At 38.2% G+C, this 16,498-nt stretch overlaps 1 protein-coding gene across 1 annotated transcript; it reads left to right on the top strand.

Moving 5' to 3' along the window:
• The first annotated feature begins 1,625 nt into the window (after positions 1-1,625).
• Positions 1,626-16,280, top strand: LOC590469 (hexosaminidase D-like). The gene is made up of 14 exons (XM_030984397.1): positions 1,626-1,751; positions 2,103-2,157; positions 4,393-4,505; positions 5,067-5,154; positions 6,689-6,767; positions 8,283-8,368; positions 9,111-9,297; positions 10,617-10,760; positions 11,012-11,147; positions 11,396-11,478; positions 11,899-11,995; positions 12,347-12,463; positions 13,987-14,082; positions 14,716-16,280. Exons 1-14 carry the CDS (start codon positions 1,684-1,686, stop codon positions 14,873-14,875), a joined length of 1,509 nt encoding a protein of 502 aa, XP_030840257.1. The 5' UTR covers positions 1,626-1,683; the 3' UTR covers positions 14,876-16,280.
• Positions 16,281-16,498: the final 218 nt, after the last annotated feature.

Here is a 16,498-nt window from a genome sequence, read left to right as displayed (position 1 = left end):
TGACTGTGTTGATGTTGTTTGTCTTGTGTTGTGTTTGGTTGCTTTGATTGTTTAAAAGTTTTTGTCTGGTTGGACTTGGGAGGATATTTCCTCAAAATCTTGCTCTCCGCAGAAACGCGCGTCAAGCCCATCCCACGCCAAGCCCAATTCAATTGCCTACCAATTTATTGAACTTAAATTTCTATCATCCAGGCGCGTAGCCAGGGGGGGGCGGTGGGGGCGGTCGCCCCCCCCAAAACGCCGGCCAAAAAAAAAAGAGAGAGAGAAAGAGAAGAAAAAAAAGAAAGAGGACGTAGGAAGAAAAAGAGAAAAGGAGTCGAGAACGGTACAATGAATCGTCAAAGCTTCCGCGCTTCGCGCGGGAAGGGGAAACTGAGTTCAAATTAAGAAATATTAGTCGGGAAAGGTACAACGAATCGTCTTCTTTCTCTAATAATTTAATGAAACGTCAAAGCTTCGCGCGAGAGGGGGGGGGGGGGAAACAGAATTCAGACAAGGATTATGAGTCGAGAAAGGTACAACGAATCGTCTTCTTTCAAAGCTTCCGCGCTTCGCGCGGGAGGGGGGAAATTCCCCCCTCCCTGCACCCACCCCCCTAGGGAGCGCGCTTCGCGCGCTCTTTAAGTGATTCGCACGCTTCGCGTGCTCACTACCGCCCCCCCTAAAATGAAATCCTGGCTACGCGCTTGCTATCATCTGATCATATCTGTGTAGACTAGGGTCTACGGTACGTAGACGGTGACCCACAACATGTTTCCTTTTGCCAAATTTGTGTCAAAATGCAACAAATAAGATGCAAGGTATGAATATCAATATGTGGCAAATTGTATCAAACTTTGAAATCATTTTCTAAACTGTAAACATGACATGGTCATGGAATAGTTTATGCTTTGAAAATATTTCATATTAGAATGAAGCAAAACAAAACAAAACAACAAAAAGTATATAGTCTAGACCTAGGTTCTAGATTAAGGCCTTCATGATTAGGTCTTGCACCTCCAGTTAAAATTCAGATGAGGGAAAACCCAGACAAGTATTTTGGAGGACCAACCAACAAAGTAGGCCTACCCAGTCAAGATTCAACATTTTTGCATTGGTCATTAGTTAGTCATTACTTTGTAAGCTTTGTACGATAAACTCTGTAAAGAGGTAGACTATGTACTCTAAAATAAATGGAAGTAGAAGAAGAAAGGGGAGGCTGATAAACTTGGGATAAGAATATTATGAATATGAAGTAAAGGAGATGCGATTGTTCGAACAGAAATTAACAACTGCATTATTTACTTGATATACATGTGTATGTAGTTGTAAGCACCTCTGTGATCTCTCCCATTCGCTGTGTATGAAAAAAAATATGTTATTATACCCATGCTTCACCCTAGACTCCGGAGTTTTGCAGATATATTTTTATACAACCCTTTGTGGAACAGTATTCCTTCATCTGCAACCAAGAAATAGAAATTCATTACAAAAATTCAGGAGAAGTGTTTGAAAGGTTCATAGATTTGCAACTTGACAAAATCTTGATTTCAAGTTGGAAAATTGATCATAGACCAATACTTATTTGTTAAAATTTGATTCACTTAAAACTGTCACTTCTCTTGTTTTTCTGCTTGAATTGGTAGGTATCTGCAAGGTAGCAGTAATAGCTACTGGAGAGTGGAGATTCAGAATTGATACAAGATGGCCTCACAGAATATCACCTACGGAGTGCCGTCTCGGGCCCTCCCAATGCCAAATAAATACCACAGGTAAGTGAGATGTGCAACTAAGTGGTGACTGACAGATTTGTTGGAATTCATATCAACATTGCAGAAGGAGGTTGAGGATAGTGATGATGATGGTGATTGTGAAGGAGGTGGTGGTGATGATGATGATGATGATGGTGGTGGTGGCGATGATGGTGGTGATGATGATGGTGATGATGAAATTGATGATGGTGGTGATGATGGTGGTGGTGGTGTTGATGATGGTAATAATGATGATGATGGTTATAATAATATGGTCATAATAATCATGGTGATGATGGTGATTGATGATGATGATACTTGAAATAAGTGCTATACCAGACTCTACTTTTATATTATTATTATGTCATTTAGACTTGTTCACTTGGATCTGAAAGGAGCTCCACCCAAGATGGATTATCTTTTGAAGGTGGGTGAATCAGGTCTTCATTTGTGAATTTAAGCACTATGGGCACTCTGTTTACCTGCTTCCCCTAACTTGCCACTATTGTAGTTCCAAAGAATTGTTTGAATTATAAAGTGTCCTCCAAATTAATAAAACCATACCAAAACATACCCCGTAATATACAGGTCCCCTTTTCCGATAATCATTAACAAGTCGTCAAACACAAAATAACCTTTTATCTTGACCTGAACTTGACCTTCAAATCAGTACTTTTTAGGAGCAAACCTATAATAGAGCACCCTGCCAAAAAGAAAACATAAGCATTCTGAGTGAATAGCCCCCCCCCCCCCCATAGACCCATTATCTGGACTTGTTCACACCCAGTCTAAATTTATGGCACTACACAAGTATTGTTTGTTCTGTAGAATAATCAAATATTATGAGTAATGATAATCCTGAATGTAGACCTTGATAAAGATGTTTATGACATAGGTCGGTTACGTGTTGGTGCAAAGCTCATATTTAATAATGTCTGATCACTCATGATGAACATTGCAAGAAACTGGTATTTCTTAGGTATATTGTGAAGCCATTTGCAAGAGTTGGCTGGCTGTATCTCTTTGCACTTTTTGTTAGAGATATGTCACAGAATTAAAGAATATTGATACTCGAGTATTCCTTGGGACACACTCATGTGAGTCCACTCTCTTTGTAAAGATAAAGTTGAGTTCTGGTCATGCTAATCGTGGAATAAACTGTGTGGAATTTGTGGAAGCTTGATCATAAGTTTTGGTTTATACTGTGATGTAGAATCATTATGGTGTAGATTCATAACATTTAACTATTACACATTGTCTTATTCTGAATATACGGGCATTTGAGGAGCCATTTTTTTCTATTGTACTCTTCCACACTTACATGGTAGTGTTTTAACATTCTCCCTTTCTCTCTCTCTCTCTATCCCTCAATCCCTCGATCTGTCTATCTCACAACCACACAACTTTTTTCCCTCTTCTCTTTTCTCCCCCCCCCCCCCCTCCCACATAAACATCTGACCACAAATCCTTGGGTTAGGATTGATGCTCCTTCTACTCACTATCCTCATCCCCCACCCAAGCCGTAAAAACATGATACTTAGCTGGGTCATAAATCTAAACATGCAGACATGCAGTCTAGCCTTTCTGTCTCATGGTCAGATTCAGTAAATGCCTCTTTGTTCTTCCTATTCTCATCTGCACATTTTCCTCCTTGGGACTCTCAACTTTTTCTTGCTGCTCTGTACGATCTGACATACAGTATTTGTACAATAAATAATCAGAATTTTAAAGGCAGGCTTTACTTCAGCTATAAGGGATTAGACCACCCAGCGAGCCAGCGAGGTCACTGTGACAGGTGGCTATCTCATAAACTCAGCTCTCATTTAACATTAGAAAAAGAGGATCATGGGGGACCAACAGGCACCGATTAGGGAAGTTTTATATATAGAGGAAGCAAGTAGCTACATGTAGGACAGTGGGCCTTTAACTTTATAAACGAGTCAAACGACATTGTGTTATTTTGTTATTTTTTCACCTACTCCTCTCATTAATTTAATCGTAACAGGGTTGTTTGTAAGTACAATAATCAGCACAATCATTGTTTCTGTTTCTACTTCCTTGATTAACAAAGCAAAGAAAGAATGAAAAAGCTCACAAATTATTTGTCACCTTTCAGAGAACTCAACCATCTCTTTAAAGGTAAAACAAAGTCTTGGTATGGGGTCATGAATTTGGTTAAAATGAACATATTGGAAACATACGCGATCCTACAATATTTAGTGATCGTTGTTGCAGTTGAAATCGAGTCTGAAGTGATGAAATTGTAAATAATAAAGTCTTTATGTTGTATAGCTCCCTCTCATGGTCAAGATATTAATTTAGCTTTAGAACAATGTTTCTTGACTAAAATCGACCGATTTGCTATTCCCGTTTAGAAATTATATACCACAACTGCATATTCTGAGATTTTCATGGTCGCAGCTACTATTGGATGGCCGTAGGGGCTATTTGAAATTTATCAAAATTTACCAGGAGCACCGGTAAATCTTTATATTCAATTTTTCTCGAAAGCAGAAGTTTTTTAGGGGCTAATTTTTCTAGTGCTTATAATTCATCCTCAGAGGCATCCAAATATATCACAATTTTAAAGAATCGCTATCCGGCCATTTTCAAAATTTCCCAAAACTTTGTAATACCTTTAATCTGTGTTTGATATGTACAGGTGTTACCCCTGTTCAAGGAATGGGGTGCCACTGGGCTTCTGGTGGAGTATGAGGACACCTTCCCATACTCGGGAGAGCTAGAGGTACTCCAGAAAGGTGAGGAGGTTTACAGGTAGGTCATAAACCTTGAACCCTGAACTTTGAACCTTGGATCATCTGCTGAAATGCTACCTTAGCTAACTATGAAATGTCTTCTTGATTTTGAAAAAAACAATTTTCTGTATACCATGTAAGAATGCTATGGAAATTTGATTATTTTAGATTAAAAATGTATCTTATTTGTCTTCTTGTGTGTTATCAACTAAATCTGTGTAGAAGAGAGTCTTGATTTTTATGAATGTTATTTCCTTGATATGTTACTCCTACACACATGGTTTTAACCTGAATAATACATTTTTTTAAAGGGTTAAAAAGATAAGGAAATAATAGAGATTTGATAACCCTAAATATTCGAGTTTGGTTAACAATCGCTTCTGAATGCTATTTTGTTTCCTATTCCCTTCATTCCTCGCTCCCACCCACCCCCTCCCTCTCTCTCTCTCTCTCTCTCTCTCTCTCTCTCTCTCTCTCACTGAATACCTGAATACCTGAATACTGTGCTTTTAGCCTTAGAATACCTAGAAAGTATTTGAAAGTTGACATTCACTTCGTAATTATATTCTCAATTACACAGTTTGGCAGATGTAGCCACTCTCCAACAAACAGCTAGAAATCTTGGTCTGGAATACATTCCTCTTATTCAGACATTTGGTCATTTAGAGGTAGGTCTAACATTCATTTTTTTATTTTATAGAATATCTTCCCATGGAATCCTACAAAGAACACAGTATTAATTTCATCTAATCATCTCTCTCTCTCATCCTCTCTCTCTCTCTCTCTCATCCTCTCTCTCTCTCTCTCTCTCTCATCCTCTCATCCTCTCTCTCTCTCTCTCTCTCTCTCTCATCCTCTCTCTCTCTCTCTCTCTCACCCTCTCTCTCTCATCCACTCTCTCTCTCTCACCCTCTCTCTCTCTCTCACCTTCTCTCTCACCCTCTCTCTCTCACCCTCTCTCTTTCTCTCCATTTCTCTCCCTCTCTCTCTGTCTTTCTCTCTCTCTCTCTCTCTCTCTCTGTCTCTGTCTTTCTCTCTCTCTCTTCGTCTGTCATCATAAGTGCATTTATAATGGATAATTTAGTTGCTGTAATTGTAAGAAAAAAACTTGTAGATCGTCAGTTCATCTCTAGTTCCGATGAGATTTGGTTGTCATTGTCCTCACTAACTGATTTTATGCAAATACTGAAAGCAGATGTACATGTATCTCAAGCTTTCAACGTTTGAAGTATGTGATATGCTGCTTTACCCTCGGCAATGATGTAACTCTAGTAGGCAATGATACAATGCATACAAAATACATCCATAGTGCACAGGAGAAACCGTTCACACCTAAGTACTGGAATTCGTACAAATCTGAAGATGTAACAGTGATGTAGCTCATAAAACCTTACACGATGTTACATGTATTTGGCACAGTGATTTCAATAAAACACTGACCATTTATCTGTGTACATGTGATTACCACTAGTCAATACACTTGGTTCCTTTCTTGTCAATTTTTTTAAGACTGTCATATGTTAAGGCGATATGCAAGAACTATGTCAGTGGGCTTTTCCATTCAATTTTTGTGTGAAACAAATACAATGTAAAATCTTCTAAAGATCATCAGATATAGAATTTATATCAAATTCTTGTTTATGGCAAGTTATTGGGAAATATTTGTAAAAAATGGGCTTAAAATGCTATTGATCAAGGCCCTGTGATATAACAGTTACGATTGATTCAAATTAATAGGCCATTTACGTAATGTAACCAAATTTAATACATTAGTCTCTGTGAAGTGCCTCAATACAAAGTATTTCATTCACCTGATAGGAATAATAGTATTTCAATAGTCAGAATGCAAACTGCATATATTATGTGTTGCTAGGTAGGTCAAGCCATAAGGTTTGTCCCACCTGGCAACAACTAATGTATGCAGTTTGGATTCCATCTATTGAAATACTATTATTCTTATCGGGTGAATGAAATAATTTGTATTGAGGCACTTCACAAAGACTAATGCATTGAATTTGGTTACATTACGAAAATAGCCTATTGTAACTTTACTAAAGAAATGGTGAGTTTGCAGTTGATTGGAAGACTTTCAAGGAATTTGGATCAGTGGCAACTCTTATAACATACGGTGCTTGACTTGCTTTGTAAGCCTTTCGTAAGCCATGAGGTTTTAAAGAGAGAGTGTTTCTGTTTGGCTTTCAGTTTGTCTTGAAGCATTCACAGTTCAGTCATCTGAGAGAAGACCCAGAGGACAGGAGGAGTTTATGCCCATCTAATCCTGGTAAGTCTTTCACATTTTCAAACGTTGTCCAGAAATCCACATTATTAGGTATGTCATCATCAGCTCGAGATTGCCAAATAGCCCGCTATTTCTGATTTGGGAATTACGCCAGTAGTTACAAACCTCGTCTTCATCAGCTAGAGACTCGACCTCGAAACTTGAGCTTATTTCTCGATATTTTGCTCAGCGTTCGCGCATAGTGCAAGTCTTCAGGCTGGTGAAGATGCACCAGACAAATAGCAGGATATTTTGCAAACTAGCCCAAGATATCTTGGGATGATTACCTTGACCAAATATCCCGCTAATTGCAACTGCGGGCTGATGAAGACGCAAATTAGCTGGATAATTTGCGATTGGGATAGTTAAAATAGCGGGTCATTTGGCAATCTCGAGCTGATGAAGACAGGCCTTGTGTTGTTGGATGTTGATGTAGTTCTGTCTTAGGGTGATTGCTCTTCATCTAAGTTTCAATTTCTATTTCTATTTCAATGTATACAACAAACATAATTCATTATCATTGTATGTGTGGGTGGATTATCTGCACTTATAATGCTCAGATAAGATGCTAGGATAAGTGGAGGAATAATCACAAAAATATAATAGTGAAGAAAAGGAAAACGCCCTTCCGAAGTCAATATGGTACAGTATTGGAGATGTTTATCTGGAATTCTGAAAATAGTAATCGTGGGTGGACTATCTCGGTGTACAATCATCTGTAGTGTAGAGATGGGTCACAAATTTATTTCAATTTTATGATTATCTTAATCAGTTTCCATTTGGTGTGCCCTGGACAGAAAATTTCAGGAAGGCTGTTGATGTATGAAAAGAAACAATACCGAACATAGAATGAATGAAATAGTAATTATGTGTATTGATTTGAAGAGATTAAAAATCAATAGGCTTCAATGGTGAGAGTGTTGGAAGTTAGTAGCAGGGAAGCAGGGACTCTTACTTTGAACAGTAGCTCCTGAATTTTTGAAATAAATAATGAAAAGTTTTGCAGAAAAATAAACGATAAAAAGGAAAAGAAAAGAACAAAACAATGAGTCAAACTACAGGTGAGATAGAATTTTGATGTGCAGCATGAGATGATTTATTTCAGATCAGGTAAAAATGATATAGAATCTTGTCCGATTTTATTTATGGTCAAAGAGCTTGCACATGGCTCGCCCATCATTCCAAGAAGTAAGGTTCTGCTTAATAACAGATACCAACATTTGATAAAGGTATATACAGTCAAACCTGCTTTAGTGACCACCTGTCTACAGAGACCACATTTGTTGTTTCCCTTGAAAATGGTTTCTCATTGAAACATGCCCTGAAGTAACCTATCTACAAAGGCCACTTTTTGTGTTTCCCTTGGGCGATCGCTTTAGACAGGTTTGACAGTATAACAACAAGTTGTTGTTTTTCTGTTCAGCCACACAACAGATTTGTTGATGTGGTTGATGTACTCATTCATTCTGAAGAAATTCATCTTGCTTGTCATACTAATTGTTATTTTTCTTGTTTCAGAATCGATAGTGTTAGTCCGATCTATGATTGACCAAGTCATGACGCAACACCCAAACCTGAAATACTTTCACATAGGTGCTGATGAGGTGAGCATTGTTTTGGTCACTTTTGTGTCTATTGTATCTGATTAACAAGCACAATTAAATGCAGGATTTTTGCTTATGTTTTGGTGATATTATAATTCATGCAAATCATATTCATAAATATGCATTTTTAATTTGACTGACACAAATGGCGTTGAAATAAATTTTTGTGCCTTTTTTCCACTCTTGAGAATGATTATAGTGATTAAATTTTACTGGATTGTGATTTTTATTGTATTAAATTATTCCTCTTCTTTATATTTTTCATTTAATATGGTTCCACTGTTTGAAGATGAAATGTAATTCTTTTGGTATTTATAATGAATTGTACAAAATAAAGCTGGGGAAGCCTCTCTCTTTCATCTTACTCTGTGACTAATCTATTCTTTATTGTTTGTCTCTCTGTTATTCTGTATCTCTCTTTCTCCCTCTCTTTCTCTCTCTCTCTCTCTCTCTCTCATTCTCTCCCTCATTCTCTCCCTCTTTCTCTCTCTTTCTCTCTCATTCTCTCCCTCTTTCTCTCTCTCTTTCTCTCTCATTCTCTCCCTCTTCACCTCTCTCTATCTCTGTTTTGTCTGTCTATCTCTCTTTCCATCTGAATGGCTGTTTGTGCCCTTCCCCTCCCTTTCTCTCCCCCCCCCCTCTTGTCTCTCTGTAACTCTCTCTTCCCTCTCTCTTCCCTCCCTCTTCCCTCCCTCTTCCCGCCATCTTTCTTCTCCTGCCTACCCTCGCCCTCTCGCTCCAGGTATGGATGAAGAAGAGATGTGCCAGGTGCTGTGAGCGGATCAGAGACAGCTTCCATGGAGAGCCTGTTGGTCTGTTTGTAAGTCACGCCAAGGCTGTGCTGCTCTACCTCAAGGAGACATACCCCCACGTCAGAGCGATCATGTGGGACGACATGCTACGCAATGCCAAGTATGACTTCATCAAAGGTGAGTCTCCTACTCGTTCATTCATTCATTTGTTATCAAAATTTATAGTTGCATTTAATTTTCAGCATGACAAAGGCCTGTCCTATTCAGCTCGAGTTTGTCAAATAACCCGCTATTTTAACTGTCCAGATCGCAAATTAGCCAGTTAATTTGCGTCTTCATCAGCCCACAGTTGCAATTAGCTATTTGGTCGAGAAAAAATCCCGAGAAATCTTGGTCTTGTCTTGTGCCCGTCCGAGCTAGTTTGTGATGAGCGTATAGGTCTGGTAAAGACAAAATATCGAGCTTCGGGATAATATCCGGAGTCTGAAAAATAGCGGGTTATTTGGCAAACTCAAGCTGATGAAGACAGGCCTAATAAGTATACCTTTTAAGGCCGTGCACAACAGTGTAATGAGGTACCTGAGTATACTCCCAGGCTTAGAAGCGAATACTCGAGTATTCGGATGCCATGCTTTTTTATAATTTTTTTGAATTTTTTTGATTTTTTTTTGATTTTTTAAAATTAAAAAAAAATTTTTTTTTTGCCACCACCATACCACTGGGGCAGTATCTCACGTCGCCGAAAATGCATGCAATTTTACTTTGAGTTGCAGTTGAAGGCGCTGATTTAATAATAATAATAATAACAGTAAACAATGCTGTTTTAAAAACCAAAGATGGCAGAATAATCCATTTTCCAAACAGAAATCCAGACATTTGGTCCCAGTTTCTGAGTGGTGAGTTTGACAGTGCTTGAGTTGGGAAGCATTTTTACCGACGGCACCATGCCAGCGGCCTGGTTGTCAACTGTGCGGGTACTCGAGCATTTGACTACACGTAGCAGCCCTAATACCTTTGGTTAATGAATCCAACAAATAACAAGTGCTAGTCAAGGTTGGCCCCCGTTCAATACACCATAATTTAAGACAGTGAATCAATCACTAAGAGTAAGCATTGGATCGTAAGAAGTATTTTGGCTTGCACTAAGGTTTATACAATTTTGTTATGAAATACATAGGTCAAATAATTATATAACTCCAAAATATATACACTATGTATATTGAAATTATTTACACAACCTGATTGATATATCGTGTACAATTTTTACAACAAATGAATCAATAACAAAAAGTAATTAAATTGTATTCTTCAATAAGATGTATTTTTAATATTTGTCTTCATTCAAATTTAGAGACCAAAAAAGAAAGGGCTAGTCCTTGGTCATTTGATCACTCAAAACTCATATTAGTTTCTTACACACACTTAAATGGCTTTACATCTATCACAGTTTAAAAAATGGCATTTTAAATGATGAAGAATGTACATCTTCTTTTTAGATTCTAATTTGCACGAGCTTGTTGATATCATGGTTTGGAATTACCTGGATACGTCTGAGAACTTTCACAGGAATACACCCGAGACGGTCTGGCAACTCTACGGCAAGGTCTTCGAGAATGTCTGGATCGCTTCCGCTTTCAAAGGTATGATTTTACTCTTAACCCTATATAGCCCCGGCTATTTTGAAACTGCATAGCCCGGGGGGGGGGGGGGGGTTCTGTGATCTCGGCCTAGAAAAATGAGATTTCCATATGTTTTGTACACAAATCACAAAAATGAGCGATTTTCGCGTTAAAAAATTATCGCAAATAATGTCGAGGGGGGGCTCTTATGTGATACATAGAGCTGGGAGTTTGAAAATTCTCATGTGTTTCTTTGTTGTTCTATCTCCAAGGTGCTTTTGGGCCATCGCTGTTCCTGACACCGGAGTTGGAACACATAAGGAACCAGGAGCTGTGGGCCGGAGACCTGTCCCGTACCATCCCCAAACACCTCGATTTCAAGGGAATAGTATTCACCGGGTGGCAGAGGTAAGCGGAAAGGGAGTCAGTGTTTTAGGTCATAGGATGAGGGAGGGAAAGAAGAAGAAGTAATCAAAGTAGGGGGGGGGGGGAGGGGAAAAGAAAAGATGGAAGGGGAATAGGAGAGAGTGAAGGGGAAAATGAGAGAATGAAGGGAAATAAGATAGAGGGAAAAAGGACAAATGAAAATATGAATTATGTACGTGACACCAAGGACAAAGACAATATATTTATTTTGTATTTCGTTGTACACCAAGGTACACCCATGAAACGGTCTTGTGTGAGCTGTTGCCCGTTGGACTGCCTTCACTTGCATTCTGTCTACAAACTTTCATGCAAGGTAAATCAATCAGTAAGATATTTCATCTTGAGCACGAGTATATAGAAGTAAAATTACTCTATTGTGCTTACTTTCTGCATATCTTTCAATGTTTTGTTTTACCAAACACTTATTTTGTTTTCCAATTGTTCTTCCGGCATTTGTTTTGCTTCAGGACCTAGATATTGGCACTCTACAAATGCCTGGATTGGATTGGATCTTCGATAACTAAAGAATAGCTCTATTGGGAGCAATTAATGCCTTGATTTTGACAAGAAAATTCCTATTAGCTAAACCATGATTATTGAAAAGCTTTCTTAAATAGAATCATACGAATACAGTAAAGTTCTGTTTGTTTGCTTCCATACAAACCAATTTGTCTTTATGTTTCGATGTAATTCTTGTTACCCTCTATACCTCTTCTGTTTGTGTTCTTGACAGGCCATTTTAGCGAGGAGTTACATCAAAGTATATCACAAAGGCTTGGTTTCCCGGGGCTTCTAGGCTTGGAGATAGAAACCAACCTGCCATTATCTGAGTATGTAATACTTTTTCTTTGTTTGAATTTCTGCATATAAATAATAATAATAATAATAATAGTAATAGCCTAATAGTCCCCTCTAAATTTTATTAAACCGAAACGGAAATTCTTTTTGCCCAATTGATCGTGAGCCCGGCAGCCACTGAGCAGCGCCAGATCAACGTTGCTCTATCCCTTATATGTAACTCTTTCATGAAATTGTACAATGAGTGCAAAAGAATTTTTTTAAAGTGTGAAAGGCAATGATAGTACTGTATTATTCAAGTCATTCTCACAAGTATAGAGTCTGGATCTTTTATTGCTGGAGCATGTTTTCATTGTGTACTAATTTGTTTGTTTTTTGTACAGGATGCCTGTGGGTGTACCAATGGGCACATTTCCCGGTTGTGAGATGTACATGTGTGCCAGGCAGCTGGCTACCATCCAGTCGTCAAGAGAGGGACAAAAGTTTTTCAAGCTCACAAGGTAAGCATCTTTTCATGTTTCCTTTTATCTCAGAAGTTTTGAATCGTAAATTTGTATTTGATGCTACTTTCTAAAATAATACAGTATCGTAGCTGCCAACCATTCCTATTTTTTGGTCTTCAAGCTATTTTTTTTAACCCTAGATTTCTGTCTTTTTCTCAAAAATTCTGTGTACATACAAGGTTGGCTGGTATGCAGTATACCGGCCTTTCTTCAAAATCATGTAACTTCCATTTAAGTTCCCAAATTAGTCACAAATGTATCCAATGATCAAAGGATTTGCAATTGTTTAACACCCCACTCGTATCAATAGGCCTGTCACTAGATCGACAACAAAATGATAAAGGAATTAAATTACTACTGTAACATCACGGATATCTCCAATTCCATTTAACCGCCAGTCAAAAATGGACGGTTTTCGGTTAAACGATTTAAAAAAAAAAAGGAATCTGCCATGGGCGGTCGGATACCGGACGGTTAAACGTTTGACTACAGCACTAAATTAAATCACCCCGAATGCCCAAGAGTCAGAAGGAAGGAAGGAAGGAAATTGGAAAGACTTAGTAAGGCTTATAATAAATATAATCAAATCTACCGAAACGCTTATACATGCATTTATTACATGCCGTCTTGATCAATGCAATAGCTTTCTTTATGGCCTTCCGGACTCGCACATTGCAAAACTCTGTTGCCAGGCTTGTAACACGCACACGTTCTTGTGAACACATCACCCCAGTACTTCGCGAATTGCATTGGTTGCCGGTGACGTACCGCATTATGTACAAAATCTTAGTTTTAACTTATAACTGCATCATGAATTGGCACCAATTTATCTGCAAGAATTAATCAAGGAATACAAACCCTCACGCAGTTTACGGTCATCTTCACAATTAAACCTGTATCTACTTCTGTGTCAACTCTTTCTTATGGTAATCGCTCCTTTCCCAAAGCTTCTGCTGAACTTTGGAACAGATTACCTTTAAATGTAAAAAACTGTCAAACTGTTAACCTATTCAAAACTAGTCTCAAGACACATTTATTTAAAATAGCGTTCAATGATTAATTAACTCTGTTCACTTTGACGTGTATTCCATATGTATTGTAATTTGTATGTTTATTTGCATTTTTAGTTTTGTATAAGATGTAATTGTATATCAGTCTATTTTGTGTGTATAGCGCTTAGAGACTTCGGTAGTAAGCGCTTTATAAGTAACGTTGTTATTATTATTATTATTATTATATTGTATCCACTTACATTGTACAAACAATTTTAAACAAGCGTAAGAAAACCAATATGTATATTTCTTGTTGGAGACTTTTCAGTACCTTTGTGGATAAAGAATTGACCGGCATAGTCTTTAGAAAAGCCTGGCTTGAATCTGTGAATGTAAAAGAAAACTCCTATAAAGTTCCATGTAAAGATATGGAAGACGACTGATTAGGGGATAAAATATTCCACTCATTGACAATTCAAAGATACCACACTACCACCTGATTAATTGCCTCTTTGTTGATTTTTTCAGTGCCTTTGTGGATAAAGAGGAAGAGGCATTGTCTTCAGAGAAACCTGGTTCGTCACTTGCCCCTCTCTCTGAAGATGAAACGGGACCAGTTCTGAGGTGAGGAGGAGATTGTGATCATGATACGATTTCTTTAATTGTATCTATAATCACATTTTTAAAAATCACATTAAAAAAAAAAGGATGCTGAGAGCTGGAAGGGCGTTACCCCGTATCCTTTATATATGATTCACTCCCTCCTGGTTCTTAAAGAGGCAGAATGCTCAAGGAGAACAAAAAACTAGATTTCAGTAAACTGGGCCCCATTTCACAAAACTTGTCATCAATGACTAATGTTTTTTTTGTTAACAAGCTAATGAAATCCTTGCTTCTGATTGGTTATCAGCAGATTTGTCACTGATTTCTGACATTTGTCATTAAAAAATGCTTGTGAAATGGACCCAGTTGCCTTATATATGTGTTACCCTGGATACAGGTTTCATTGAGCATCAATGTATACTGAAAACAAAAATGAGGGTCTTACTAGACAAGTGGTCTTTATATACAGGTGGAAACCATGCCGGCTTTATGGTTGATTTCATGCTATTGTGCTTCAGGATATTCCATGAAAAAATAATTGATGCACTTTTGCTTTTGACTATATCTGTATCATCTGTTGAGAGCAAGAAAATTTATTTTACTTTTCTGAAATCTTACGATGACCCATTCTTCTTCGCTCCCTTCTCCTCGTAGCCTCCTTTCCAAGCTGACAGCCCTGAAATCGACAGCGGAGCGGGCACTCGGTGAAGTCTACCAGCCTTCCACTTCCAAGGAGTGGCTTGATCTGTGTGTCGTGCCTCTCTTGAAACGGCTGGAGAGGAGACTAGCAGCAACCAAAGCCCTGGATCAGTGATAACTCCTGGACAACAGGGTCTAGGCCTCTCTTGAAACACCTGGAGAGGAGACTGGCAGCAACCAAAGCCCTGGATCAGTGATAACTCCTGGACAACAGAGTCTAGGTATCGAGCAATAGTAATACTTCCAAGGGCTGTCCATGCAAGCATTAAGGTATCGTGTGTGTTCGAGGATTAGGCTTCAGATGTTGATAACCGTAAACACAAAGGTATCATTGAAGATGTGTGTGTCCCTTATCCCTTTGGAGACGAGCATTATGTATTTCAGGGTTTGGCTTAGTATCTTGATTCAGAGCCTTAAAAATGTACCAGATGCATGAAAAGAACAAGCAAATGTCCATTGTTGTTGCTTGACAACATAGTGTTCGGTGCCTGGAATATTTTCTATGAAAATAAGCTCTAAAATCTTTGAATTTGCAAAATGATTGGAGGTAAATCACTGCTCTCAAACGAATTGGCATTTCGTTTATGTTTCGATGTAGCTCATAACAATGCCTACTGTTACAGAAGCATGATGTTTCATGAGAACAATGTAGCAGTTAAAGAAAAATGCTTGACAAAGCGTTTGATGCCTAGAATATTTTTTCTAGGAAATAAGCTCTAAAATCCTTACATTGGCAACATGCTGGGAGGTTAAATCACTTTTTTCAAACAAATTGGCATTTCTTTTATGTTTCAATATAGCTCATAACAATGCCTATTGTTTCAGAAGCATGATGTTTCATACGAACGATGTAGCAGTAAAAGATAAATGCAATTGGTGCCAATTTGACGAAGATTTGGTGATCAATGTAGCCCTTACAAAATTTGTGCCCTGAAAAAGATATGTGTGTTCCCCGATTCACCATCAGAGATCAAATATAATTTCTAGTTTTATGAGTTTATTATACCCAGTGTTCATATGAATCATGGAATGTCTGGAAATCTTGAATATGTTGTAAATTTCCAGTTGGTTGTGCCTGTGTGTGAAGAAAGTCATAACATGCTTTTTATTTGTTTGTTTGGATGTAAATTTGTATCAGATTATTTAATTTCCATGTCGTAGGGTGCAATTTTCTGTTCAAATTGCAGACAAGTTTGAAAATGCACTGCATGTAGTGATGTCCTCTCTGCTAGCACAGGACAAATAAGCCTGCATCTTGGTACCACTTGATCATTCCTCTTAATCAATGGCAATAGGAAATCAAAGACCACTGCTCTATCTACAGGGATGTTAGTCCTATGCTTTTAAGTATTGAATCTAGAAAAGTTGAGTGTATACACAATTAAAGGTCTAACCCACCAGCCTAACTCTGCCGCCTCGGTTCCTGGTTTCGGGAATCAGCGCGACTGGGTTGGCCTCCCACCTGGTCCGTACGGTGAGAGGTGTGGGGTTGGCTCACACAGACCACCGATTTTGATTTGGAAATATGCAGGCTTTAAAAGGTTACCAGGGATTTAAATAACTAACTCTCTTTACTGTCTCTCTTTCTCTCTCTCTCTCTCTCTTTCTCTTTTAATAACACCAAAAAAAGTACTAGCTCAGAATTTGAATTTACGCCATAAGGATATAAAAGAATTTACTATTTGCCTTGCATGCCTCTCAAGCAGCCAATGGCCGATATGAGCTCATTGTAAGTAGC

Source organism: Strongylocentrotus purpuratus, unplaced genomic scaffold, assembly GCF_000002235.5.
Source record: "Strongylocentrotus purpuratus isolate Spur 01 unplaced genomic scaffold, Spur_5.0 spur5_scaffold_14, whole genome shotgun sequence".
NCBI classification, from domain to species: Eukaryota; Metazoa; Echinodermata; class Echinoidea; order Camarodonta; family Strongylocentrotidae; genus Strongylocentrotus; species Strongylocentrotus purpuratus.
The sequence above is the reverse complement of the archived record's forward strand: the minus strand, read 5'-3'. Positions and strand labels throughout refer to the sequence as shown.

Bases quoted from the DNA above. Each gene is read 5' to 3' on its own strand.
- LOC590469 (XM_030984397.1), top strand. From the start codon at position 1,684: ATGGCCTCACAGAATATCACCTACGGAGTGCCGTCTCGGGCCCTCCCA. The intron at 6,768-8,282 runs GTAAGTCTTTCA...TTCTTGTTTCAG, and splicing joins TTTATGCCCATCTAATCCTG to AATCGATAGTGTTAGTCCGA. The intron at 11,148-11,395 runs GTAAGCGGAAAG...TTGTACACCAAG, and splicing joins GTATTCACCGGGTGGCAGAG to GTACACCCATGAAACGGTCT.